This window comes from Myxocyprinus asiaticus, chromosome 9 (genome assembly GCF_019703515.2).
Source record: "Myxocyprinus asiaticus isolate MX2 ecotype Aquarium Trade chromosome 9, UBuf_Myxa_2, whole genome shotgun sequence".
Classification (NCBI taxonomy): domain Eukaryota; kingdom Metazoa; phylum Chordata; class Actinopteri; order Cypriniformes; family Catostomidae; genus Myxocyprinus; species Myxocyprinus asiaticus.
The window spans coordinates 37,665,217-37,691,047 of record NC_059352.1 but is presented as its reverse complement, the minus strand read 5'-3'; the positions used below and the strand labels follow the sequence as shown (position 1 = coordinate 37,691,047).

The 25,831-nt window shown below is 37.4% G+C and overlaps 1 protein-coding gene across 3 annotated transcripts in view; it reads left to right on the top strand.

Annotated features, from left to right (window-relative positions):
* LOC127446624 (cytoplasmic protein NCK2-like) overlaps positions 1-25,831 on the top strand; it is a 91,050-nt gene that overhangs the window by 50,716 nt on the left and 14,503 nt on the right. For 2 of the 3 annotated variants that reach the window (XM_051707701.1, XM_051707698.1), the window contains exon 2: positions 9,520-9,761. In XM_051707701.1, the coding sequence (XP_051563661.1) occupies positions 9,536-9,761 (226 nt within the window). In that variant the 5' untranslated portion in view covers positions 9,520-9,535. Of the gene's footprint in view, positions 1-8,937; positions 9,405-9,519; positions 9,762-25,831 lie in introns of those variants that run through there. The other variant, XM_051707699.1, reaches the window with a different exon arrangement.

Sequence of the window (25,831 nt, the reverse complement as noted above, 5' to 3'; positions counted from 1 at the left end):
CGTGATGACACTGCTGAACTCCGCCCTGTCTGCAGAGCCACCATTCAGCTCTGTAAACAGTGGAGTCGGAGCGTGCTCTGCTGGACAAACTACGCTATGAAACCAATTCTAAAGCATTGTTTTCTGCATTATATGTTCTGAAAAAAGTGTTCATATCGGCGCATATCGGTAAAATATACGGCGATACCGATATATCGGTAAAAGGCTAATGTAGGCCGACCGATATATCGGTCGGGCACTACTTAAAATACTATGTAAAACATAGGTTACAATGTGATCTGGACACAAAGTAAACTCAAGGGTTACCCCTTGAGCATTTCGCCGTCCGACTAGGGTGTGGTGATATGGCTCCAAAAATTATATTTAGATATTTTTTCAGCCTGTTGATGATATTCTGTTATGTCTCTTAAGTATTTATTTGCTCAGATATTACTTAGAAGTAATTTAAAATCATAAAGTTTAATTCATCTAAAAAGCCATTGTTGCCAAGTAGATTAAACATATTTAATGAAATGAAAATCTAGTTATAGATAATTTCCACTAAAAAAAGCTATATTTAACCTCATCTATTTTTACAAAAAAAAAAAAAAAATTAAAAATGTGTGAATAAACAGAGTGAAATTTTTTTCACAAACTTATATTTTTAATATGATTCAATATTATTTATTATTATTTATTTTAATATTTATTTTATTGCCAAGTTTATTACTATAATATGATACTGAATTATTGTTGTTGTTATTATTATTTTGAAAATTTGTTTATACAATAGTGATATATTTCTCTCATATGTACTTCACCTTTACCTGGTGCTTTACTTTTGCAGAACACTAAAAGTGCACTGCTGTGTCAGTGTGTATTTGACAGTTTACCATGTTCCTCATTATAAAATTTGTTGAAATGCTGTCACCTCTATTTCTGTGATATTGTGTCATGTTTTTAGATATATTTAATAACTTAAGTGGCTTCAAATGTTTGGAATTTCACAAATGGGTAAACCTGCAGCACTTTCCCTTCACACTGCACATGAACCGCTCAGAGAACGCTAAAAAAAAGGATATCATGATCTCATGCACACAGAACAAGGCGTCACCAGTCAACCCTTGAAAGTTTTGCCCACCCCATGTCCTCCAAACGACAGGGGTCCCATGCAGTTGCATGGTGGTTAACACCGCTACTGAATATGCAGTATTACTAAGCGCCCTAAAACTGCTGGTACCATTTGTAAGCACTTATTTATGCATTTTTTATATTGTGTGAGGCAAAAATTTTGTGCATTTGTTTGTGTCAGGAGAAGCAAACACCAATCCAAGTTTGATATAATGGCGGATACCAACAAAGGTTGACAACCCCTGGCTTTTGTCAAAGCTGTCATTCACTTTCTCTTCCTGTTTCTCTCTCCTTCTCTCCTCTTTTTTTCTCTCTGACTTTCCAAGTTATTAAGGCCACATCTCTGACTTCCTGTGTGTCACACAGCTGGCCCATGTGTGGCCTCACTTTTTTTTGATCCCTCTTGATCCCTTCTTCCTCTCAGGGTCAAGGCTTTCCCAGCAACTGGGTTACAAGAGTGCACAGTCGCATGGTTCAGCTTTACCAAAGAGCTCTGAAAGAAACGAGAGTATCCAGAGACGAGGCAACACACTCGTTAACTCAAATACACACATGAATACAGGGTCAAACATACATAAACACAGATAATATCTTACACTTACTGCAGTGAGAATTACACACTGATACCAAGAATGAACAGTAGTTTTTGATTTCATCAATTTCAGTGACCATTTCATCAGATTACATCTTTATTCACTTTTTCACATGAGTGTCTTTTATGTTATGAGTGAGTCATTGAGTCACTGAGCACAGCAATATGCTGATAACTATCAAAAATCAGCAGGACTCTTGCTCCCAGGACTCTCTGAACTAGCACAAAGCAGGAAATGCACTGCACCTATCGAGGAACCTCCTAACATATTCTCTCTCTCTCTCTTCTGTTCTGTTGCCAGTATCTGAAATAAACATTTTTAATAAGAAGCAATATTTGCCCCCTAGAATTGATTTTTTATGGGCATTTTGTACTTTTATGACAGCATTATTATTTCTGTCTGACATTTGTGTTTTCTTCACATTAACTATTTTCAAAGGTAATTTTGCATCAAATCCACTTCATATTACAAACACATTCAATAACACTTGCCTCCGAGTGAATACAGATATTTGACAGCTCTGGGCCAGAGTTTCTGCAAAGGAACCAAACCCAGACCTAGATAGGCTTAGAATAAAATATTATTAAAATATTAGAAAACAATTAAAAACAGAACAATTTACTTACAGATCACAATTAAAGGTCTAGGGCTGGGCCTGTTGTGATTATTAAATAATTGTAAATAATCACGATTATTTGATCTAATTGTGATTTATTTTGCACTTCAAATTCCAATCACATTTTACTATCCAAATAAGGCAATTTTAAGTGAATATAGAAATCATGGTATGAAATTACCACACCCCAAATGCAAGTACTTTTTGTGCAGTGGCGGGTAATTTTGGTTATTTGTCTGCCACTGTGGCGGGTGACCTGTAAGATGTCTCGAAGTGACATATGACAAAAAAATGCCTCTAGACACAGTTTCACACTTGAAACACATCTGATTTAATTTTGAAGAACAGATGAAAGAAAAGCCATCAATGTGCTGATTCACCTGATTCACTGCTTGTTCAGAGGTTCAGTGGCACGCACAGTGTGAGCGCTTCCCGCATAAAAATCACTTCTTCTCTTTCAAATTCAAAATTCAAATTCTTCTCCTAGTCATTTGGAAACAGTTTGCAAGAATAGTGTTGTATATGTGAGTGCTGCAAATGATCTCCGACCATCTCAGGAGCTCAGTTTGTGTTTTACATGAATTATGAATGCAACTCTCAGGTTCACTGTATTTTAGGTTCACTGTATAGATAGCACTCAAAGCAGCTCCTGAAAATTAACCCCTTCTGTAGTTCTGTGATACACATGCCATCTGCAGAGGTCTGTGGCAAGCTCTCGTGAAAAAATGCAAAAGGATTTTGGCCAGTCGCAATTTTAGTTAATGATCGTATAATGGCAAATCTTCTTGGTCATTGAGAGTTCTTACAAGTGTTAAGTGCAAAGTATACTTTGGTTGTCCGTTTAGATGTTAAGAACATGCACAGTATGCGTTACGCAAATTTCGACATCGGTGCAATCTTTGTCTGCACGCATCGTTAGTGTATGCACCTGCCGTTGACTGTATAAAAGACTGTCACAAAGAAGTCATAGTGCGCATGCGTCAAACACGTTCATATTTGCTCGCCGTCAAAAGAGTATACTTTGAAAGGCAACGTGGTCGACCCAGTGTGATCTGATCTGGAACGCTGAAAAATCAAGTATTCCTGGGCCTTTAATGACATGCATTGACACAGAGAAGGAGATGAAAGAAATATTTTCCAAATAAACATGGAATCTCAAAGGTTTTCCTTCTCGCAAAATAACAGCTTGTGGGTTTAATTGGAAGTGAAACATATGAAAGTGAATAATGAATGAAAATTCATTCATCATTTACTCACTCTCATGCCATCCCAGATGTTTATGACTTTCTTTCTTCAGCAGAACACAAACAAAGATTTTTAGAAGAATATTTCAGCTCTGTAGGCCCATATAATGCAAGTGGATGGTGATTAGCACTTTAAAGCTCCAAAAAGTACAGACAATCATAGTAAAAGCAATCCATATGACTCCAGTAGTTAAATGAATGTCTTCTAAAGCAATATGATCACCTTGGGTGAGAAACAGATCAATATTTAAGTTCTTTTTACTATAATTGTTTACTTGCGGTTGCTATCCGATGCCTGTCCACAACGGGACTCGGTTCCCTCTACCTCTCGAGTGACGTAAGCATGCTGGCATGTTCAAATGAAAGCTAAACCAGTTAAACTTGTGAACAGCATTCTCTTGTAAACAAATTGAGATCCGGTTGTATCACTTCAGCTCTTGCATGAACATGCTAACGTCACGCGAGAGGCAGAGGGAACAGAGTCCTGTTGTGGACAAGCATCAGAGAATATTGAATATATTGATCTGTTCCTCACCCAAAGTGATCGTATTGCTTTAGACATTAATAACTGGAGTCATATGGATTGCTTTTACTATGATTGTCTGTGCTTTTTGGAACTTTAAAGTGCTAATCACTAGGGCTGGGAATTGCCACAGACCTCCCGATTCGATATTACAATGATATTTCCTAGCCGATTCGATATGTATTGCGATATTGCGGTTCTGTAAGTACTGCGATTTGATGTTTTGATATAAAAACTTCTAAAAAGAAAAAAAAAAAAAAAAAAAAACGTTAACTCCTTTTTCTCAGAAAGAAATGTCTATTGAAGAACAGTTATGTCTGAAATGACAATTGTTTCACTCTGTAATATATAATTTGTAGGTAAAAGGTTGGGACGTGCAAAACTACCAATCGACCAGTCAGTGCGTTGTCTGAGCTAGGTGAGTTAGTGCAAATGCTGCATTATTTGTATTCAACAAATAAATATATATTTTTTAACTTATAAAAATAATTTTGTTAATTTAGAATGTAACATGTATTTACCATAGGCTACTACTATTATCATAATGATAATTTTGCAACATACAAATGGAGGCTAAAGAGCAAACTTGTTCAAGAACCATTTCTGGGGCTGTACTGAATTATGACACACATGACAATTCACCTGTAGTCCAAGTGTCATTGCATGTTATTTGCATATGCATCCTGAGTCTGAGATGCTATGCAGCATTCTCATAGACAACACTATTCTTACAAACTGCTCCCAGACGACTGCCAGAGAAAAAAAATTGAGAACTCACCACTTGCGGGTGTTCTGCGAGACACGGTCGCACTGTGCCCGTTGGCGCCAAAGCGCAAATGAACTTCTGAACAAAAAAGCAAATCAAACACGTTCATTTCCGGCATTTCTTTTGTCTGTTCTTCAAAATATAATCTCATGTATTTCCTCAAGCACACGTCTTTGTGTCTACCGGCGTTTCTTGTCGACAGTGGCGGGTAAATGTGTAAAATTACCCGCCACTGCGCATCAATACCCTGGCTGTTAGATTATAAATATTGCGGGGGCGCAACATTTAGTTTACACCCTACATTTTAGGTATTTTGGTCACTTTTGGTGGCATTTTTGCCCCATGCCCAAGGTTAATTTCTGACCTTGTTCTCTATCTCTCTTCATGCATAGATAAAGAAATTGAGAACATTAAATCTCACAATAATACCATTAAAGACAGTGTCTTTAAGAGCTGGATTAGTGTGTCTGAGTATTATTAGGATTGTGTGTGGACTGTACTTGTGTAATAGTAAAACAGATCTCAAGCAGATGTACAGGGATCTGAGAGCATTGTCATCTGAAAAGCATCTTTTTGTGCCTGTATCTGACAGATGGTAGATTATGTCTCTCTTCTAAGAGAGATTTGGATGCTATTCAGCACACACTCCTCAGCCCACATGGCATTTTTTATAATAAAGAGATAAGGACAGCAAAACATTCTCCTTAACCTCATCCAATGCTTCTTATTTCTCCTTTTTCCTTCAATTTTTTTTTTCTGTGGTTCTAACTCTTTTAGTGTGTTTTCACATTATGTATTTCACAGGGGTCACTGTAAAGTGCTTCATTGTGCATGCACAGCAGTTATGTTCTAAAAAGGCGTTAACATTGGAGCAGGTGTTTAGAGGAGAATGAGTTGCCAAAGGTTAATTGTCCGAGAGCTTCTGTGCTTCCTGATGCATGAGGCTGGGAAAGACTCTTGTTTGGGGAAGCTCAAGTGCTCTCTTGAGTTGTCGAGCTGATTGTATCTTCCAGCTGTCATTATGAGCAAAACCAGAGCTCCCATAGCACTTCTTTGGTTCTACTCCTGGATACATTAGTTGTGATACTATAGGAGGAGGGATTACTTTGGATATATTTGTCACACTGTTAGTTATTTAAAGGTATAGTTTATTGGAAATTCTGTCATAATTTACTCACCCTCATGTTGCTCCAAACCTGTATGACTTTCTTTCTTATGCTGAACACAAAAGATGTTCAGATAGATCTCCGTCTTTTCAATACAATGGCAGGTGATATTGCCTCACTATAAATTTTAGAGGTTGTTTTCAAGTTCTCTCATGAACGCCACTGTGAACGAGCTTTTCTTATTGCGCTCATGAACGGGCAACAGACATCACAATTTTCACTGAAAAATAACTTACATTCCGGGTTGCTTCTCACCAAAACTTCTGCATGATCTCATGAAAATTACGTGACTGTGGCAACATTTTTGCAAAATGAAATTACATGTTCTTTGTGCATATTGTGGAAGTTCCAAGGTAAAATGTCCACTGTGTATGGCACTAAAAGCAAGTTAAATGTTCTCCCAAACAGATGAGGTTTGTAATGCTATGCATTTTAAATCAACGAAACCTCCCTCCCTACCCTAAATCTAAACAGAACGAGAAGTAAGTATTTAGGGAATGATTATCTGCCATTTTTACTCATGATTTTAAAGTGAATAAAACTCATTGTTGTAGCGCCTCTCACCAGGATGCATACAATGAGCCATGTACAATCATTTAGCAAAAATGTAGTTATAGTAATGTGATTCTTTGAGACCAGGTTGCAAAAATAATTTGCCTTCAGAAGCATTAAAATGACACAAGTCACATGGACTACTTTTATAATAAAGCTGGAACTCTGTATTGAGAGGGGCAAAGAGGAGGAATGGGATCAGAATTCATTGCAGGCTGAATTTGAACCCACATCTCCCACATGAGCACCATAACAGGATTATATTTAGAGAATGTGACTGTTTGAGTTTATCACTATAGTTGAATAATGCTGCATTGCAAGCACCTAGTGACCTCTGTTTTGCCACACCCCATATGTTAGGAAGGATTTTATTATACACGTTTATTATACTTAAGTTTGACAGGCGAGTGTCAGCCTGAAGAATATATGTTTTCCTCGCTGCACTCAAAGTAGGTTACTCTTTCAACACCACACAAGGAATGGAATGCTCTCGGAGGAAGCATGTTTATTGAAGAGATTTTATCCCTTGTTGTTTCAAATGCTGCTCGTTGTTTCAAATGCTGCTCATTGTAATCGCAGTGCCCGGTGTTGACAGATGTGACAGCTTTATCTGCAATGGAAAGAGTGGAACGTGGAGATCTGGCAGCAGACTTGGACAGTGACTACTGTGTTTGTTTGCTCTTAAACCTGTAAAGTAGCAGTTTATACCCCAGGCTCGCTGCCTTTTCTAAGCTGTCATTTTGTATCTGCCCCTAAGTGTAGTTAACAAAACCTGTGATTTGTGGCGATACGGCCAATCCACCACTTCAACACACTGGCATGTTATCCTTTTGTTCAAACATTATGGATGAGGTAGCATGCTTTCACCTATATGGGGGCAGGAGGGTGTTAAGCGCTGAAGTGGACAGTGTTTGTGTATGGTATCATGAAGTATCCGCTGTTCCCTGCAGACTAGCGTGGCAGCTGTCAGAGTGATTGGACAGCAACATGCTGAGTGTGCCTGTGCCCAGAGCAGGAAGCAGCCCTGTCACAGCACCATCATGCATCAATAAAGCCTCTTTCACTGACACACTCCCTTTCTCTCTCTCTCCGACACACACACACACACGCATTCTCAGGGAATGCCACATTTAAACGCTTGTCTGTTTTTTTCACTTTTTCTTTTGCAATCGTGTTGTTGCCTGTGCAGTTATCAAATTCTGCTGCTTGTTGTGGGTTGCTCTTTATGTTCACTTGGATTAATTTAATTCATTCTTTATAGTAAGGGAGACCAGGGAGTGTTGTAGCACATTTTGTTTGTCTGTAACACAGTGATGTTTTGTACTATACTGTATGTCAAACTTTGGTGTACGATTCCTATATTTATCTGCTACAAACTAAAGTAGTAGGTAAACCGGTACTGGTAAAGTTGTAAAATGTATAACTTATCCCTTAATTGAGAGGTTTAGTGTCAGGTACACAAGCAATGATGTTATTACAACTTATCCCACTAGCAGGGTGGGTTGTAACACTAATAGTAAACATCATTTTTAATTTTTTGCAATTATTTATTGTGGTAATGAAATTTACGTGTTCAAAATAATTTGGAGTTTGTTACGAAAACATGTCAAGAAAATGTCCTGGTCATATTTAACCCCAAATCAATAAAATAAATAAAATAAAAATAATTAATTTAATTCATTAATTTTCAAAGAAAATGTAGCCTATATTTAGGACCATTTATATATATATAATTGTTTTTTTTTTTTTTTTTTTTGCATTGTGGCAGTAATTTCAGGAAACTTAAGCACATATTTATCTCTCTAATGCTCATTAGCATAACACATCCGTATGTTTTACTTGTACCATTCCAATTATTTTCAATGATTATTCTCCTGACTATGATGTATAAATAAAAAAAATCACATTGCGATATGAAAATGTCATAATGACCATCCTTTTTGTATTTATTTTATTTTTATTTATTATTTATTTAGAATTTGCGCATAATATGTGCATAATTGTCATGAAAATAATTTCACAATGTAAAAATTCTCATTCTTAATGGCCCTAAATGTAGACTTTATTTTTCTATAAAACATAATTTCTTATGTTTCTTTTGATTTTGGAGGAAAATAGTCACTCAATTTTACCATCACCTTCAGCACCCCACCAACCTTCCCTTCATTTAATTTTTAAATTTTCATTTGAAAATGGTAAATATAAAGAAAACATTTTAATTCAAAACAGCAATTTGGAAACATATATAAAAAAAAAAAAAAAAAAAACTCTCACAATTGTGGCAAATGTAAGCCTAGACTGTCCCATTTTGCACAGTCTTTGTTGGTCCAGTAGATGTACTTTGAAAAGTAATGTTAGCTATAATATTTGTATTTCTGTTGATGAAAAGCTTGTGTGGATGTTAAATATCAAATTAAACAACAAAACTAGCTGATTCAGATGATAATTGTCTTATCGTTTACTCACCCTCATGCCGTCCTGTTGAAAGTTTTGGACCCCATTGACTTGTACAGACAAGTCTGTATAGACAAAAACACCTCATACATTCTTCAAAATATCTTTGTTTGTGTTCCACAGAAGACAGAAATTCATATGGGTTTGGGATGGCATTGGGGTGAGTAAATTTTTTTTCAGATTGTGTAAATGTAGCCCTTTGTGTTTGAGAGAGAGCCATTGAGAGCTGCTTGTGCAGAAACGAGTGAACCTCTAGGTTCAGCAGGGCTCTTGATCCTTCCTGTCACTCAGCCCTGTGGCCACAGCTCAGTATTTGGGGATTGCCAGGCAACATCTGTCTAAAGAAGAGCTGCAAGCTGCACACTAGCTAGTATGCAGGAGTAAGGCAATCTACACAGATATACAGGAATCAGGCTCTCTTTAGTCAAATAGCATTTTTATTACTCTATCATTTGGAATTGGCAGGGATTCTGATCTTTTTTATTTTTATTTCAGAGAGACTCCATGAAAGATGTCAGAGGAGGCGATTGTTGTTGCCAAGTGGGACTATATGGCACAGCAAGACCAGGAACTTGACATTAGGAAAAATGAGCGATTGTGGCTCCTGGATGACACGAAAACGTGGTGGCGAGTACGAAATGCTTCCAACAGAATGGGCTATGTTCCCTCCAACTATGTCGAACGCAAGAACAGTCTGAAGAAAGGCTCTCTGGTGAAAAATCTCAAAGATACTCTTGGTAAGAGACTTATCTCTTTTGACTCTTTTCTGTTTTGGTAAAGCAAGAATTACCTCATGTGCAGTCAATACCAGTACCAGTTCATGATTCTCAATACAAATTTCTATACCACAGCAAAAACTTATCAGCTTTTGAACACTTTAATATTGATACCCATATTATCAAAAATTAAATTAAAACAATGGCATGTAGTAAGTAAACAAAGTAAGTAAATGGTAATTGATCAGTAAAGTGATGCTCATTTTTTTATTTGTCCAGCTCTATTAAGTTATTCAAAAATACATAAAAAATGCAATTTTAACAAACAATTACTGGAATACACATCTACTATGATTAACTTGTTTTCAAATTCTGAGTTTAAATTCATCTTGGGATATTAGATCTGCTGAATTTGTGTCTGTTAAGTCTCGTTTAAAAACTCATTTGTATAAACGTAACATGTTTTACGGATTGTGTTTTGATTTTATATTTTGTGAAGCACTTTGTGCTATATTGCTAAAAGACGCTAGATAAATAGTTATTATTATTATTATCTTGATATTAATACTGGAGCTTAAAGTAAAAAATGTCTAAGTGGCGTAACCGTCCAGAGACAGGAAAATACAAAAATAAACAAGTCTGTCTCATTAAGTGCTGAAAATCGTAAAAAAAAAAGTTTTTTAAAAAAAAGATATTTTGGCATAAGTAAGAAAACCCTAAAAAAACAAAAAAAAAAACATGAACATTCATGACTCAAAAATTCATGATATTTGTGAATAAATATTTTTGCCTTGGAAAAATATGTTTGAAAACTGTTTTGAAATTAATGATTAAGTTGTGTACACTCATTTCATGTAAAGTATTTTAATACCTTTTACTTGATGGTTGCAACACTAGACATTTTTGAACAGTCATTAAATCAGTTATTTTGTAGAAAATGCTATAAATGTTTTCTGAAAGTTTATGAAACCAATATGGACACAAATACAAAATGTCTATGAACTTGACACAATGTAAATAAATAAATAAAATTAAAAAAACATTTTTAATTTGTATCACCTCGGACCACCTTATTTGTCAGTGATCTTAATACAAAACAAAAAAATATTAAGTGGTTTTAATTTTTTTTTTCAATTAGTATTAGCAACATAAAAGACAGTTGAAGGTGTATTAGGCTGCATTTACACCGCAAGACCTAGTGCACAAATCTGGAATTTTGACAATAAAAAAAACAAATAAGGGGGAATTCTGTCCCATTCATAGTCATTTAAGACAAACCAACTGTGTTTACCTTAATTAATTAATGTTAAACAGACATTATTTGGTCAAAGTCGTTACTCAGTACTGCTGATCTGGAAGAAAAACTGGTATTGTTACTTTTAAAAAAAAATGTTTTAGTATTGACTTTTAAATGAAATACCTGTATGTTTATCCCTTGTCAAGGATGCAGTATGCGTGCAAAAACATTTGATTTTGTAATATTGGTGTATTCAGAATTAACCTTTTCAATGTGAGAAATGTGCTTTCAAAACTTTCAGAGATTCAAAAAAGAAAACTCTTCAACATAAAGGGTGTTGTAAGCAGGAAGCTGTAATTTAAAAGCTTTTGTTGTAAAAACAAATTAGTTTCCCAACCCGCTAATCACACAGGACCGAGAGGTGAACAGATCGATCAGCCATGGCTTGAGACATAATATATTTGTGAGTTCAGAGGAGTCAGCTTTAACTATCCAGACAGTAAAGTGAGGACTAATGTGTCCTTGAATTCTTAGTGTTGATTGTACAGATATGAATTAACAATGTTGGCCTTTTATGCTGTTATTTGCAAAATCATGTGTCGATATCAGAGCGGTGACAGTTAATTTGCTGAGGACCGTTATTCGGCCCCCTCAAACCTCAATTGTAATTTTTTTTTTAGGGGTTCAAGCACGTAGCACTGAAACCCTATTGTAATTGTTAAGATTTTTATTAGGGGTTCAAGCGCTTAGCGCTGAAACCCTATTGTAATTGTTAAGATTTTTATTATTATCATTATTATTATTATTCCACCATAAAACTGATCGGGCAGAGCAAACCGTAAGTCCTAGAGACTTGAAACTTGGTCAGATGGGAGTAGTATTGCTCGCTACTCAGAAACACGGACTCGGCCAAATCGGTCAACAGCGATCAAAAACGTGAAACTGCTCATAACTCCTAGACTGTTTGTTGTAGACTCAAGTGCTTTATACCTTTGGAATCCTTGGCTCAAACCAAACAAAACGTATATCTCTGATTTAATTTCTGCCTATAAACATCTGGCATCTTGGATTTTTCATAAAACCTACTTTTGCGAACAAGTCCTAGGTTTCTCGTCCAATCGGGACCAAACCAGTGCCAAATGATTCTATGGAGTCTCAATATCAAAAGTTATCAAAAATAGTTTGCTACGGTATGCGAAAACATCGGAAGTAGGAGTGGACAATTTTACATAAATGGCTATAAATCTTGAAGGAAATGAGATATCTTCACCAAACTTGGCATGCTTATCTAAGAGGTCAATCTTTGGCCGTCCAGAAAAGTTGGCGCGGTTTTGCGTCATGGTGGCGCTATAATACCAAAAAACATGAAATTGGCTGTAACTATGAAACCGTTAATCCTATTGACTTCAAAATTTGGATACATTGTCTTTGTCTCAGCTGCCATCATTGTCTATATGGACAGTCATGTATGTTGGAAAACATGGCCGCCATCGGCCAATAAAATTTCAGCAGCTATTACACAAGGTTAACAGTGACCGATTGGAATGAAACTTGGTGGACCTATTTGACGCTTGGTCTGAGAAGGTTGTGCAAAGTTTTTAAAAAATCTGCCACTAGGTGGTGCCATCACGATTTTTGTAGGTGTTAATGGTTGTATATAATGCAATGTTGTGAAAAAAACACAAGTAATATATATATCACCTGATAGCTCTTCTCATTCTAAACAACTTTGCCTCAAGAAGCATTGGTGTCTGTCAAACCACTCTGTAAATATTTCAGATAATGTTAAAAACCTACTTTTGCGAACTAGTCCTAGATTTTTCGCCCGATCGGAAGCAAACGAGTGCAGAAATATACTCTGGAGTTATCAATAATTATTAAAAAAAAGTTGACATTTCGACTCACGGTCACTAAGGGATGCCAAAACATTTGAAAAGGGCAGGACATTTTTACTAAAATGGCTATAACACCCTAGCAAAATGAAATATTTTCACCAAACTCGGTACACATGTGTATGAGCTCAATCTGAGGTCACAGTAAAAAAAAAAAACACAGAGTTTGGCTACTTGGTGGCGCTAAAAAAAACTTGAAAACAGCTCTAACTACTCAACCGTTAGTCTGATTGAGTTGAAAATCGGCCTGCAGTGTCTTTGTCAAAGGTGTCATGACTATCTATGAAGACATTGGCATATCTCAAAACACATGGCCGCCATCGGCCAATGAATTTTGAGCACCTATTAGAAAAGGTTAATAGAGGCCGATCGGCACAAAACTCGGTGGGCCTGTTTGACTCCTGGCCCTAGAGGTCTGTGAGAAATTTGAAAGAAATCGGCCAATAGATGGCACTAACGAGTTTTACGCCTCTGTAATCACGTGGTGTTTCACACATACACACAATGACTGTGTCCCAATTCAGAGGCTGCATCCTTCGAAGGACTCGGACTTCAAAGGCCACACCTTTGAAGGCCGCGAAGGTCGGACTGAGCATTGTTAATTAGGACAGTCTAGCCTACGGAGGACTGTTCTTGTCGCCTAACAATTGTGACAGCTGCTGAGTGACTGTAAAGTTTGTACTGGACTTTTTTGAAAGTTATATTAAACTGTTTGAAAACAAAACAGGGTTCACAAACTGTCTAAATATTTTCACCATGGTCCATTTCTGTATATAATAAAGAGTATAAACTATATATAATCGCATCTTAGTAAGATATGTCAACATTTGAACCACTAAAGTTTTTTTAAAGTTTTTTTTACATTTGTATTATTAGATATTTGAGTAAGTTGAAACCTGATACTTATGTTTAAAAGAGTAATTCGGCAATTTCTCTCCAAAAAAATCCTGTTGTCACTGGCGTACAATGAATTCTGGGGTAGGCAAGGCCGCGAAGGATCCATCTGTTGTATCCTTCATTTCACGGGAAACGAAGAATGCATTTGGAGGCCACATTTGAAGGAGCCTTCAAATTGGGACAGCCTTTGTCGCGCAGCAGTGACGAAATTGGCCTTCGAATGCGACCTTTGAAGGATGCAGCCTCTGAATTGGGATGCAGCTATAATTCATATCATTTGTTAGATCTCCTCATACTGAAAAACTTTTCCTCAAGAACCACTGCTGTCAATCAAATCCTTCATTAAATATTCATGATTATGTAAAAAATGTACTTTTGTGAACTAGTCCTAGGTTTTTCCCTCAACCTCAATAAAACCAATGCAGTACAATTCTCTGGACTCTCTAGGTCAATAATTATAAAAAAAAAAAAAAAAAATTGAACTTTACTCTTTGGGTAGCTATAACAGTGTCATTTAGAAAATGGGCGTGGTCAAGTGTACAAATAAGTCCATAATTAAACAAAAACTCAGAACTTGATGAAATTAGGTGAGCACATGCAACATATTATTCTAAACAAGCATGCAGACTTTTATGGAGATTGGACCATAGGTGGCGCTATGAGCTTTAAAAACCATGTATTTCCTTAGTAAATTGCCTGTATTGGCTGTAAATGGTCTATTCCATCTATGATCTAGGTGGTTACATGCTTGCTAAATAAAACATAATACCTTTTTACGCATGTGCTTAAAGGCCTAAAACCACTTGAGCCCCGTTAATTGCTGCTCGCAGCTATATTTATTATTATTGTTATTATTATTATTATTCCGCCATAAAACTGATTGGGCAGAGCAAACCGTAAGGCCTAGAGACTTGAAACTTGGTCAGGTGGTAGTAGTGTTGCTCGCTACTCAGAAACATGGACTTGGCCAAATCGGTCAACAGGGGGCGCTACAGCGATCAAAAACATGAAACTGCTCATAACTTTGTTGGGCCTCATGTATTCAGATAGAAGACAAAGGCAGGCCTAACACAGTCGTAAAAACCTAACTCAAGCCCCCACATTCCAAGTCGTAAATTATACTGATAAAAATCGCGCCAAAATCAAACAAAGGGAGTCCAAAAAAGACTACAAATCCCATGAAGCCTTGCTCACTAAAGGATCAAACTCTCAACTCTTATTGGATGAGGCACACAACAGAACGTCCCTCAAACATGACATCATCAGGAGTTGAAATACCTCTGAAATGCTTCCAGGATTTGCTTCCAGCAACTTTGTTTGCAGTGTGTGGACGCAGCTCATCGCTGCTCTCAGGTGCAACCTCGTGGCACAAGGAAGTAACGTCCGACTTGAAACTGTGGCCATACAATCTCCATCTCGCTGGACGAGTTGAGATTACTCTGTGTTCAACCGAACACTCTAACGGATCCGAAGGAGACCGCCGAGCAATTCGCATCTTCATCCGTTTGCCTACAGAAGTGAAGAGATTAAAGATTTCTCTTCCATCTTCAATCAAGTTGACATTTCTGAGTTCTCCGCCAGCCCACCGAGAATCAACAGCCGTACCGCCCACCGACAGAGCGAGGAAACGGCCTCCCGTCATCACCCAAGCCTCAAGGAACCGGGTCAGAGTTAAAGGACGGAGGAAAACACATTCTACCTGTGTCCTCATGCGATTCAAGTAAGAGGTTTACGTCTGGGCAGAGATAGAATATTATAGTGTGTTATTCTTGTGTTTCAAGGTTTTTGCTTGTACAGTTTACGGACTGCCATGTCCGCTCATTATTAATAATCAGGGTATTAATTATCACAAATTTGTTTTGCTGTATTGTGGTCCAACCAAATTGGACTGTTGTGCAATTTCGCCATCGCGGGTGAGACAGGTAAACTGAGTTCATCCATTAAAGAGTCAAATAACACGGGACTGTTTATGAGCCGTCCACCGCGTCTCTGAGCGATGAACTAACAGCTGCTTTCTCTCCCACCATCGTGAAATCGGCTTTAGGGCCATCACTTCTCTCTCTCTCGTACTAACCACACACACACATACACGCACGTGACCCCTCACAAACATTCTGGCACACATTTTTGGCTCTTAGATAGCTTAATGCTAAAGCCCAGCTTTGTCCCTAAGCTATCATACAAGCGAATACACGCAGTAACTGGTAGACTCCATTGACTGGTTTCTCTCCGCCCACATTCGCGGTCGTATTCCCTGGCCGGAAGTCTCGGGTGACATACTCTCCACGAGAGTCACGTCCACCATTTTGTGCACGTCCCTCCTTACACACACACACACACACACACACACACACACACTGTCACACACACACCTTGTGTGTTATAGGATTATTTTGATTTCCATATCTAATCATATCACTGTTTAATTTGTAGTTGTAAGTCGGAAGTTTATTGACTGCATTGTATTAATTATTAATTGATATTACTGCATAAATAAACTTTGTTTATATTACAAAGAGAAGTGTTTTGGTTTGTTTTGCATACACCTGTGCTATGCTGATGGGATGTCAGTGCTCGGATTCAAACTTTCATTCATTGTTTTTTTTCCCCAAAAATCGATATTCTTCGGATGTCGATTTTCCTAAGAAAACAATCTAATATTGAGACTGTTTTACTATCTGGTTATTAGTCCCTGATTCCAGGGTGGTGCCCCGTCAATGCTAATCCTTATTAATATTCTATTGATTTTTGATAATTGATAATTATGTTTGATGATTGTTGAATTTGAATGATCAATAAGCTAGTGTTAATTTTAATTAATGTTTCATCGATGTTAACAATTAACGATTATCTTTGACAATTGTTGATTTAAAGGATTAAAAAAAAGCTAACATTGATTCTCATCAATGTTCTATTGATTTTAATAATTAATAATTATCATTGATAATTATTAATTATTGCTAATAACCAAACTTGCTCCTAAACGTAGCACACTACATTTACTGGAGCCCCATATGAGGTTTTAATGCGTTAGATTCAATTAATTAATTTAAATATTAATTAATAACTAAAGAAATAATTATCAATTATTTCTGATAGTAACACTGATCTAAACAACCAGTAAAGCCCTACAACTTCTAGACTGTTTGTCGTAGACTCTAGATTTTTCATAAAACCTACTTTTGCGAACTAGTCCTAGGTTTTTTGTCCGATCTGGACCAAACCAGTGCCACACGATTCTATGGAGTCTCAATATCAAAAGTTATCAAAAAAGTTTGAACTTTCGACTCGAGCTAGCTATGGTATGCGAAAACATCGGAAGTAGGAGTGGCCAAGTTTATGTAAATGGCTATAACTTTTGAAGGAAATGAGATATCTTCACCAAACTTGGCATGCTTATCTAAGAGGTCAATCTTTGGTCGCCCAGAAAAGTTGGCTTGGTTTTGCCACATGGTGAAATTGGCTGTTACTATGAAACCGTTAATCCTATTGACTTCAAAATTTGCATACATTGTCTCAGCTGCCATCATTGTCTATATGGATATTCATGTATGTTGAAAAACATGGCCGCCATTGGCCAATAAAATTTCAGCAGCTATTACACAAGGTTAACAATGACCGATCAGAACGAAACTTGGTGGACCTATTTGACTCTTGGTCTGAGAGGGTTGTGCAAAGTTGTAAAAAAAATCGGCCACTAGGTGGTGCTATCACGATTTTTGTAGGTGTTAATGGTTGTATATAATGCAGTGTTGTGAAAAAACACAAGTAATATATATCACCTGATAGCTCTTCTCATTCTAAACAACTTTGCCTCAAGAAGCATTGGTGTCTGTCAAACCGTTCGGTAAATATTCCAGATAATGTTAAAAACCTACTTTTGCGAACTAGTCCTAGGTTTTTCGCCCGATCGGAAGCAAATCAGTGCAGAAATATACTCTGGAGTTTGATTATCAATTTTTATTAAAATGGCTATAACGCCCGAACAAAATGAGATATTTTCACCAAACTCGGTACACGTGTATGAGCTCAATCTGAGGTTACACTAAAAACCAACGCAAAGTTTGGCCACTTGTTGGCACTATAGCAGGAAAAAAACATGCAAACTGCTCTAACTACGCAGCCATTAGTCTGATTGAGTTGAAAATCTGCATGCAGTGCCTTTGTGCATGGTGCCATGACTGTCTTTGAGGACACTGGCGTATCTCAAAAACCATGGCTGCCATCGGCCAATGAATTTTGAGCACTTATTAGACAAGGTTAACGGAGGCCAATCGGTACAAAACTCAGTGGGCCTGTTCAACTCCTGGCCGTAGAGGTCTGTGCGAAATTTGAAAGAAATCGGACACCCTTTACCCTTTGGTAGCTATAACTGTGTCATTTAGAAAATGGGCATGGTCAAGTGTACAAATAAGCCCACAATTCCTAAACAAAAACTCAGAACTTAACGAAATTAGCTGAGAACATGCGACATATGATTCTAAACAAGCATGCAGACTTTTATGGAGATTGGACCATAGGTGGCGCTATGAGCTTTAAAAAGCTTTAAAAACCATGTATTTCCTTAGTAAATTGCCTGTATTGGCTTTAAATGGTCTATTCCATCTATGATCTAGGTGGTTACATGCTTGCTAAATAAAACATAATACCTTTTTACGCATGTGCTTAAAGCCCTTAAACCGATTGAACCCCGTTAATTTCTACTCGCAGCTATATTTTTGTTTTGTTTTTGTAGATGTATGGTTATCAATGTTATTGTGGTGGAGAATGTAATTGTGTGATGCTTATGGTTTAACCACATGGGACAAACAAGCTAAATGCAGTTGATATGCAGATGGCAGGAAATGAGGCATGCTAATTGCAGTGCCATATTTTCCTTAACATCCTGTTTAATCTTCCTATCAAGCACATGGTGGTGTAAGGAAACATATTTCATGGGTAAACTGAATTGAAATGGTGATACTGTTGATTTGATTGGTGTTGGAGGCTCACTTCTTACGTGTATGCAGGTACAGTAGAATGCTAAGAGGCAGGCGGATTTGGAGCCACCAAGACATGTACACACATACACACACAGACAGAAATAAAGACACAGGCAGAGCAATTAGGAGCATCCTCCACTCTATTTTGTTTCCCAGCTGACAGCTGTTTAGGAAAGAACACACACACACTGTACCCTGTCAGGCTAAACGGGTCCCAGCTCTTAGCCCCTTTGGCCTGGACCCCTCTATAACATCCTTCCCTTATGAAGCGTTTTAGAAGCTACACTTAATTACTGACACATGAATCTCTGCATGGGCTCAGCCCATGTCCAGAAAAGACAGGAAATAGGAGGATGGCTGGTGAGAACCTCTGTGCCTTAACCACGTGAGACACTGCAGGCTCTATCATTGTCTCTAGTGCATTTAAGACCAATAGCTGTTTTGATGTTTCATTGTCGGCTTTTGGGTCATTTGGATCATTGGCAGACCGAGAACATGTGCTGTTTAAAATGTTTAGAAGAAGGAGCTGAACATCGAAATGGCCCGTCGTTTTCAGGCATCGTGTCCCATATTCAAGCCACATTGTTCAGAACCCCATGCCCACTCTGTCACCTCTTATGCCTTGCACTGAAAGAGAGTCAACAGGCATATCATGACCATAGTGGCAGCCTTATTACGTGGCCTAGGTTGTTGTATTTTAAAAGCACATCCTTTTCCCTGGTTTATTGGCCTATCAGTCCTCATTAGACAGAGCTGTAGGTCTGGGTCATGCTCTTTGTTCTTCCAGCGTGCTTTGATAAATACTCTCATCAGCTGTCCATGCAGTGAGGTGAGACTCAGGTGTGTTTATGGGCTTCGTAGATAAGTACAAAGATGAGGTACATAGATTAGTACACACAGACACACACACACACACACAGAGAGAGAGACACACACACAGATGTGCTGGTGGGGTGTATTGGTGCTTTTTGCCTGCTGGCCTCATCATCCATCTCATCTCGTCTCATGTCTAAGGTCATTCAGTCAGGTCTCTGCTCCTGATTGGCTGTTGTCAGGGTTACCTTCCCTCTGCTCATACATTGTGACAAGGTTACACTTCCTTCATCTCTATCCCCCCCCCCCCCCTTTCCTTAGGGTTTTTTCTAGCTCATTTTTTGCTGAAAATAATTTATTTCTCTTCATGAGAATAGTTTGTGAGCTCTCAGTGACCATACACTCAAATTAATGAAAAACAAAAAAAATCTTGTTGCATTCTAATCTTTGTCTTGGTTAATACTTTTCCAGTGCAATTGAAACTTTGTAATTCATGCTACTGTCTCCTTAAGATGAATTGTTTATGTTGTATCCTTCCTCATTTTGTAAGTCGTTTGGATAAAAGCATCTGCTAAATGAATTTTTTTTAATGTAAATGGAAGTATTAAAAGTGAGGTATGTAATTTCTGTGCCACTAGTGTCACCAAAAGAAATTGCAAAAATATTGACCTTAACACTTCCCTGGTCTCACATTGTTTGGTCACGCAAATAGTCCCACCCCAAACTCACGCCATTGGTTGAGCAAATGTTTCTGTTTCAGGTTTGTTCAGGATGCTCAAACATAGAGCCTCAGTGTTTAAACAATTTAGGGGATTCAGCTTACGAACGGCTTATTTATAGTTTACTTGGCACATTATACCGTGATAGGAGAAAGTGTTTTAACATGAAAATATTATCTACATACCACCTTTAAAGAAACAGATCACACAAAAATTAATATCTTTGATCATTTCTTTCCCTCATATCATTGCAAACCTGTATGATAACTTTGTTCTGTCACACATAAGGAGGAATGTTTGCATAGCTCTTTCCAATGCAACAGAAGTGAATAGGGATGGATGATGTCAGTGTTGAAAAATGCTATAAAGTAGTTCAAATGACTCGTATATTCCAAGTCTTCCTAAGTCAAACAATAACTTTAGCCTATGTGAAGAACAGACTGAAATTTGTCATCAATGACAAATGGTCATGGGTTTGCATGGCTCCACAATAAGGATTTTTTTCTGCTGGTTCTGGATTTTTACTAACCCATTTTCATGGTCACAAATGATATATAAAGATATTTTTAGTATTATTTTTAAGGGGTCTCTTTTCGTGACTTGCACTTGGCGCAGCACTACACGCAATGACCATGCGCTGCATCTTTTTACAATTTCGTGAGAGCACTAATTCCATGCACAATTTTCATGCCAGCGCAAAATGCAAGTGGCCGTGGATGGGAGTGCTTGCGCTATCTGTCAGTGTGTGAGTGCAAACTGTGGTAGTATTTTATGTTAATGAAATGGCACAAAGTGCAATTTGCTATTTTCTTGATAAATATAGTTCATTCAGATAGTATTCAGACTCCTTCATTTTTTTCACATTTTGTTATGTTGCAGCCTTATGCTAAAATGCTTTTTTTTTTCACATAAATCTATACTCCATACCCCATAATGACAAAGCAAAAACCAGATTTTTTTTTTTTTTTTTTTTTTATGTGCGTGCAAATTTATTAAAAAGAAAAACACTGAAATATCACATTGACATACGTATTCAGACCCTTTGCTCTGACACTTGAAATTTAGCTGCATCCCATTTCTCTGGATCATCTTTTTGATGTTTCTACACTTTGATTGGAGTCCACCTGTGGCAAATTCAATTGATTGGACATGATTTGGAAAGGCACACACCTGTCTATATAAGGTCTCACAGCTGAAAATGCATATCAGAGCACAAACCAAGCCATTAAGTCAAAGGAACTACCTGCAAAGCTCAGAGACAGGATTGTGTCGAGGCACAGATCTGGGGAAGGCTACAAAACTATTTCGGCTGCATTGAAGGTTCCCAAGAGCACAGTGGCCTCCATAATTCTTAAATGGAAGATGTTTGGAACAACCAGGACTGAAAGAAAGCTGAATGCAGCAAAATACAGATATCCTTAATGAAAACCTGGTCCAGAGCGCTCAGGATCTCAGACTGGGCCGAAGGTTCACATTCCAACAGGACAATGACCCTAAGCACACAGCCAGGACCATGCAAGAGTGAATGATCTGCAGAGAAGAATGGCAGAAAATCCCCAAATCCAGGTGTGCAAAGCATGTCGCATCATACATAAAAAGACTTGAGGCTGTAATCTCTGCCAAAGGTGCTTCAACTACTGAGTTAAGGGTCTGAATACATATGTCAGTGTGATATTTTAGTTTTTTTCTTTGTAATACATTTGCAGAGTTATCAAAAATCTGTTTTTTACTTTGTCATTATAGGGTATGGAGTGTAAATTGATGTGAAAAAAAATAATAATAATTTAATGCATTTTAGCATAAGGCTGCAACTAGGGGTGTACAGCAAACCATTATCTGTATCTGTTACTATGACAAAATTATCTGTATCAGGATACAACCGGATGTGGGCGTGGTTTAAACTGGAAGTGCATCAAAACTAATTAAAAAATGTAACTCTTACATTTAGGCTATAGATTCTGTATATAAAGTATGCCTCGGATATGCCTATTTAAATATTATTATTATTATTATTATTATTATTACTATAATAATAATTACAATAATAATATTAATTATTATTGTTATAATATTTTTATTATTATTATTTAATTATATTATTGATATATTCTTTATTTTTTCTCACCAGATGAAGCTGAATATGTAGGCTACATGAACTGTGGAATATGGCTGTGAAAAACTTCATGGCCATACCCACTGACTTTACATGTATGACGTATCGTATTGCGCTGCGTTTAAGTCCTAGCATCTTAAAATAGGGCCCTATATGTGCCTGAAAAAAATATGTAATTTTTCAGTTAAGGTTAAATTTATTTCATGCCAGCTATAAATTCATCTAAACAAACTTTTGCTGGAAAATAATGGCATACGGTGCGAAACATCACATTTATAATTTTCAACCCATTGTAATAACTGCTGCTTTCAAGACTATCGTAAGTAATTTCAGCAATTTTGGTAAATCCTCATCTACATGCTTGTCAGCCATCTACATACAGTATATTGTTTTATTTAGGGATGCACCGATTTATAGGCTGCCGATATTTATCTGCCAATTATTGACCAAATTAAAGCCATCGCATATCGGTTATAAGCATGAAAAGCCGATATGACAAAATTATGGTTGATTTATAATTAATTAGTAACACGCTTTGTAAAAACTTGTGAATTTAAATGCACAATCCAGAAATAATAATAGCCACAATATATACAACGGTTGGCACTCCTTAATGTAATATTGAATTTGTGTTCTTTCTCGTTCTTATGTTAATGCTGAAAAACCACCATTAAACGGACGTGACAGTTGTGAAAACTGCACTTACCTATAGGCTACATGATGAGGGAAACCATTAAAAATGCTTTGAAACCAGCAGACTTTGACTTCTGAAACATATTTGATATCTATTAATGCTGCACGATTGATTGAATTTTGATTGAAATCACAATATGGCATTGAGTGATTACTAAACCTTAAAAGGCTGCGTTTCTGCATTCAGTGCTTTGTCATCTAGTGGTCTGGAAGGCATAATCCATTACCAGAATACAAAATTTAAAAGGGGGTTTTGTTCCTTTGGTTTAAACTGTTTATTTTTCCATGATGTGGTTGACATTTTCGTGGAATTGCCCAACATATGCCTAGTATACATTTGTAATGTTCTGTAATATACAGTACTTTTCAGTACATATAAAATGTGAGTTTTGTTGTTTTTAACTGCAAAAAGAGGCCCCGTGGGGACCCGGGTAGAAAAGGTCCCTAGCACCCCCTTGCTGTTCATAAAAGGCGATGAATGGGGCAACTTGTTGGCCATAAATTGTGACCCGTGTCTGTGGAGAAAGAGGTCCTGGCATTTGAGGAACTTCCCCAGGTCCAACACAGTGCTTTGGCTCTGTCTTCATATAGACAGGCGGTTGGAAGGACCCGATCCATTCAAGCGGCTGGTCATGATGTGCCCTGGGTAGTTATTGGCAATTAAATCAGCCATAATGTCTCTCTTCCCTGAAGGCGGTGGCTTAGGGTCAGTCGAGCTATGTGAACTTTCAGTTCTTCTTGCAAGAGTATACCATCCTTGTATCCTTGGTGCATATCTGCAAGGGATCCACAGCTTTGTTCATTCCCTGGTTGGACTCCGAGGTGGGTGGGGAGCAAGGATGATGAAACAAAACTAAACAAATATGGCGAATAAACAAACCCCAAAGTCTAATATTAGAACAGAATTTGGATGTTGATTTAGACACTGGATGTGCTCTTGTTTTATCCTTTTAGAATCTCTATCAGCTGATATGGCACTTACAAAATTATCCCCTTTTGCAATTCAAAAAGGAATCTCTGGTATTGCAGGAATGGTCAAAGACATGAAAAAGTTGAGGTTGGGTCAATTTCTGGTGGAATGCTCAAAGAAATATCACGCTGACAATTTGATGCGTGTAAGTATTTTGGCTGGTGTTCCCATAAAAGCCTCTTTCCACCCATACCTAAACAACAGTAAAGGAATAATCAGAACTAGAGAACTACAGGATATGAATGAGGCTGAAAGAGGATTACAATAAAAAAGGAGACCAAATAATAAAGACAGGCATGTATATCATGACATTCAACAAACCCCAACCACCAGAATGAATCCGATTAGGATATTTGAGGGTCCCTGTAGACATCATCTTTGCTTCAACTGTCAGAGGTTTGGTCATAGCTCTGCTTGATGGAAGAACAAACCTATTTGTTGCAATTGTAGAGAAGAAGGACATGAAGAAACCTGTTTAAAAACCATCAAAATGTAGATATTGCACAGGTGACCATCCGGCATCATCAAAAGTCTGTTCTATGTGGATCAAAGAAAAAGAAATTCAAAAAGTAAAGTGCCGAAAAAAAGTGAACTATGTAGAAGCATGCAAAGAAATTTGAGAAATCTTTTGCCTCTGTAGTATTAGCTGTCAAGCACAAAGTTGAGTGCCAGACAGATATACCTGGTTAACAAAAGACAAACCACAACTAATCAGTGAGAAAGACTCGACTCCATCAAAAAAGAAGACGCAAAGCACCCAAACCTCAACAAGTCAAACACAAATCAAAACTAGTGAAGACCAAAGTTCGATAGCGGAGTTCTCTCTGACTTAAAAAGGAAAGAAGACACACACAGTGCAAGAGTACAGCAACGGAAGGTTAGTCAGCAGAACAGATCACAGAAAGCTGACCCTATAAAAAATATAGACATGGCGGAGACCATAGACCCCTGCAGTAGGAGAACCTCTCCTAAAAATAGGAGCAGATACGTAGCTGTATCATTCAGTGCAACTGTCGAGGTGTTAAGGCAAATTTTAAAGAACTCCAATGACTAGTCATGTTACTCAACCCTCTTGCTTTTCGCCTTCAAGAAACACACTTAACACCAAACAGCCCTATATCTCTGAAAAAGTTTGTAAGTTTCAATGCATATGGACCAAATTTACAGTGTCCTTCTGGTGGTGTAACCATCTTAGTTCAACATGGTATAATTCACAGTCAGATCACATTAGATACTAATCTACAGGCAATAGCACTACAGTTAACGCTTCATAAGCCATTACTCTTTGCTCTATTTATATACCTCCAGATGTTACTGTGACACTCCAAGATCTCAACAAGCTTGTTGACTAACTATCAACCCCCTACATTCTTATGGGAGATTTTAATGGTCACAGCCCATTATGGGGAGGAAACTGCACTAATGCAAAGGGTAAAAAACTTGATTTCATTATTAACAATGAACTGTCTCTCCTCAATGATGGCTCAAACATTTAATTGCACCAAGTACATGGAACATATTCCGTAATTGACTTAACAATTTGTGAACCTGAGCTCTTGATTTCTCATGGCAGACTTGGGATGACCTATGTGGAAGTGACCACTTCCACCTAATCATTACCTCTACAAGATCAGATATCCAACATAAAACCCCAAGATGGCAACTTAAAAATGTCAATTGATACCTTTTTCAGACCCAGTGTTAGACAAATTTAATATAGTGCTTCTAGACTGCCAAGACATAGTTAGAAGTTTCACTGATATTCTTATCGAAAT